Source organism: Rhagoletis zephyria, unplaced genomic scaffold, assembly GCF_001687245.7.
Source record: "Rhagoletis zephyria isolate East Lansing unplaced genomic scaffold, Rhagoletis_zephyria_1.1 Rzeph_scaffold_00982, whole genome shotgun sequence".
In the NCBI taxonomy this organism is placed as follows: domain Eukaryota; kingdom Metazoa; phylum Arthropoda; class Insecta; order Diptera; family Tephritidae; genus Rhagoletis; species Rhagoletis zephyria.
Window position 1 is genome coordinate 33,830 of NW_016158066.1, and position 4,136 is coordinate 37,965.

General features: G+C 34.7%; 1 protein-coding gene across 1 annotated transcript in view; it reads right to left on the reverse strand.

Moving 5' to 3' along the window:
• Nucleotides 1-4,136, reverse strand: part of Frmd5 (FERM domain containing) — a 154,818-nt gene that overhangs the window by 33,573 nt on the left and 117,109 nt on the right. The window contains exon 7 of the mRNA XM_017615238.1: nt 399-487. Within this exon, the coding sequence (XP_017470727.1) occupies nt 399-487 (89 nt within the window). The remainder of the gene's footprint in view (nt 1-398; nt 488-4,136) is intronic.

Genomic DNA, 4,136 nt, shown 5'->3' on the forward strand with positions numbered 1-4,136 from the left:
TGTGCACACGATAACTCGAGTAAAAATTGAGATATCTTAACGAAACTTGGTACGAGCCGTAGGACGAATGGTATTGAAAATGGGCGAAATCGGACTGTAACCACGCCCACCTCCCATATAACGGTAATTTCCAGAAATACGAAAACTGCGATATTTTAGTAACTACTGAAGATAATTCACTCAAAATTGATATTTACAATAATTTTGACGGACGGACGGACAGACAGTCACCGCTTAATCGATTTCTCTTTTCATTCTGATCATTTATGTATACATTTGTCTATATCTATCTCGATTCGTTTTGCCTGTTACAAACAACCGTTATGTGAACAAAGTTATAATACCCTTGTGCACAAGTGCGCTCGGGTATAATTATGCAATTGCTAAGGGAAACTTACGTAAAAAATAGCATATGCTCTACCGCATATTTCCAAAGATATCTGCATGTAGCACTTGATATACATTTAAATCCCACCGTATATTTTTTCTGAAAGATTATAAAGAAATTACTGATTTAAAATGTATGCATATTAAACAGGAAAATCATGTAAAAAGCATCTATTTAGAATCTATATTTACTAAATAAAACATAGAATGGTTAACCAGAAACGTTTGCATGATTTGTAGGTATGTAAAAAGGCACACCTCGTCACGATTGTTTATTTGTTTAAGGCTTTATACATATAAGTTAAAGCCGAAAAACTATTGATAGCCACCCACGTAAACTGATTTACTGGCTAACCAGAATGTAGTACCACATCAAGGTTTATATATAAGAGGTTGCGCAATGCGCAGGTCCGTTATTCTTTTCTCGCAAAATTGGGCGACAACAACAGTGAAAACAACAAGCAACGTAAAAAAACATAAAATTGATATGAAGTGTAGCGATTTCAAACCAATTGTAATCGACAGCTTATTCAAAAATACATTTACAGTTAATTTTAACCAAATTTTACTCATGCCTGTATGTCGAAAAAGCCACAAAATCGGATTTTTCATTGCGGAAAATTTTTGCGAAATTTTCATTTAAATTCGCTATATCTCAGACGTTTGTGTATCGATTCATTTGCAATTTGTACGTAATAAACTAGATTATATTCTAAAGAAGATGGGTCTGACTGAACTTCTTAATATTTATTTAAAACAAAATGACAAATATTTTAACACTTTTATAAGAACTAGTGTTCGCCCAGCGGTTGAAATTCAACCGCTAAAATTAAGGATAGTTTATTTGAGTTGAGTTGAGCTGAAATAAAATTTGTTGGAATGGGTTAAGTGGAGGGGAGTTTAGCTTATTACTTAGCATAACATAACATAGAATAGCATTAGATTCAATAACATAACATATGTATGTATAACAGTTGTATATCCTTTTTATCCCTATAACTTTCTTCCTCTCTATCTTTGTCTCTATCGCTTTTAATGTTTATGTTTATGTTTATCTACACCTTCATATTCATGTTCATGTTCATGTTCAGACTCCGGGAGCAATCGCAAAGGAGCATGCGACTAATACCACTTTTGATCTCTTTATATGGAATGAACTGATCGCTTTTGTTCGAGCATGTCCTATGAAGAGACTAATTGTTCACCTTTATACCCGAAAGGGTATAAAAAGCGGCTAGTCACTTTTAAAAAATACAAATAAAAATTTGCGCCAGCTGAGATTCGAACCGGGTTGCTTAGTTTTGTTAGGCGAATACTCTATCTGTGTGCCAACGCCGCACATGAAATTTCATTGACTAAGTGCGTACATATCATTAAATCGTTAATAGTACCCTTCAGAGATGAGTTGGGGACTAATTGATCTCCAATTATACCCATAAGGGATGAGTCGAGACTAATTGACCTCCATTAGTACCCGTATGAGACTAGTTGCGACTAATTAATGCCCAATTGTACCCGATTGAGAGTAATCTCGGAATACTCTCTTTAGAGATTAGTCGCACAATTTTTTGCAGGGTATGGTTAGGATTGCATGTGGTGGGATTTGAACCCGCGGCCTCGGTGTTTAAATCAGGACCTCAATCTCTACGTGTTGTAATAATAATAAAGTCCGGCGCTTACACAATATGTTAGTGTTTGGCCGAACTTCTCCTCCGATTTGTCGCGTGGGCCTTAATGTTGTGGCACAAAGGGGGTGCCTATAGTTTTTTGTCGACTCTGAAAGCTGTTTTTCGTTTTCAAGGTTTGCGCACTTCTAACCACTACACCCAAACGGCCTATATGCGAAACCTATATTCAGATAAATTTTTTGGATTTTGGTATCGATATTTGGAATATCGAGTATTTTTATTCCGATATTAATGGGTACCCGATATTTTTAGGGCGATACTTTAAATGAGTACCATATCGATACTTTCGGTTCGATATCGTGTCCCTAAGTGCAAGTTTAAAGCAGCTGGAATTTGCCGTCAATCTCATATTATCTAAACGCGATTTTTTTACGAAGAAAATGAGCAACACCTTCATCAAAAAAAATATATATATATTAAAAATCAACGATAAGTCGCAGCTATTTTAAACTTGCACTTCATTTACTACAAACGGCATTCTCAAAACATGTATTTCTAGGAAATCGAGTTAAAAGCCCGAAATTTTTACGAAAGTTTGTTGATTTTTTTAATGTTGCGCAAAAATTGAACCTTGGGTTTTTATTAAAGTATAAACTGCATTTTTATAAATAAATTAAAATTAAATAATTTTAAGATAAATGGTCAATCTTGTCAGTATGTGAGTGTCGTAAAGTTTTGATAAGCACTTGAAATACTAAAAATAAAATGTCAAACTTTAGTACTGAATTCATAGAAGATGTCTCCTTTATCCATGCAAAATAACTTAAAAAAATTTGTTTGTTAAGAAGTGTACCTTAAAATATGTGCATGCACATTTATGTTCAAAGTGTAAAATGTACCTATATAAACTTTCCCATGAATACCATCAAATCATTGATCTTGAAGGGAATCTATGTATGCATGTACTAAGAAAATATATGAGCAAATTAAAAAGTCGATGCAATTTACAGTCGAAAAGTACAGTTTTTGTATAGATTTCGTACTGAATGAACAATTTCATTTCCCAACACTGTGCGACATGCGAGCGCCACCATAAACAAGTGTGAGCTAAAAGTGAGAGTGGGTTAGTGTGCCTTCGCATGCTGTCGCTTTCTCGTCGTTTGTACATGTTTGTTGCTATAAACGACGAAAATCACTCAACTGTAGGGATGCAAACGATGCATCGATATTTCTGAAACATCGATAACATCGGCCAAAAAACCGATGTTTACCATCGATATTTGAAAATTACTCAACATCGTAAAATTGGCGATATATCGATGTCAATTTTAACGATGTTTTAAACATCGACTTTAGTTTCGGTTCAAAATTACCATTGCGTTCACATCTTTATGTTATATTCTTTGGGCTCTGTCACACGGTCAGTATTTATTGACGTGATCCAAGTATCGCGATATTTTTTGACGGTGTAGTATGCAGTATTGATGGATCGTGATCCATATCGCAAAATTTCTAAAAATTTTGAAATCTGGATCGCGGATCGCAATACCGTCAATAAATATTGAACGTGTAGCACTTTCAAAACGCGATCCATACATTTCTTTAGTACATCTTTTAATCTCATAATGTAAACATCGGCTCTGCCTTCACTCTCGGGGCTTAAAATCTTTCAAAACAAATTGAACAAATCTTAAAATAATTGTCATAAATAATAAATGCATTATCTGTACATTATACGTACAAAATAAAAGTATTTGCTTGCGTCATAATAAGCGTCCAGCAAAAAAAATATGCAAATACTGACGCGCTAAATATTGAACATGTAGCATTCATGCGTGATCCATCAATCCATCAATATGGATCGCGATCCAAATATCGTGATAATTACTGACCGTGGGACAGAGCCCTTTGGGTAAGCGTATTACGGGTGATGGCAGCCCTGCACTTAATGAAAGCAATTGGCAACGTTGAACATAGGCGATTTCCATGACGTAGTTACAGTATTTCAACACGACTTAAGGTGAGTGTAAGTATTATCTGCGCGTAAACAGCAAATCTATTATGACATTGGAAGGAAATCTAATTAAATTCAAAAAACCACCCATTGAAATGTTAACAGTA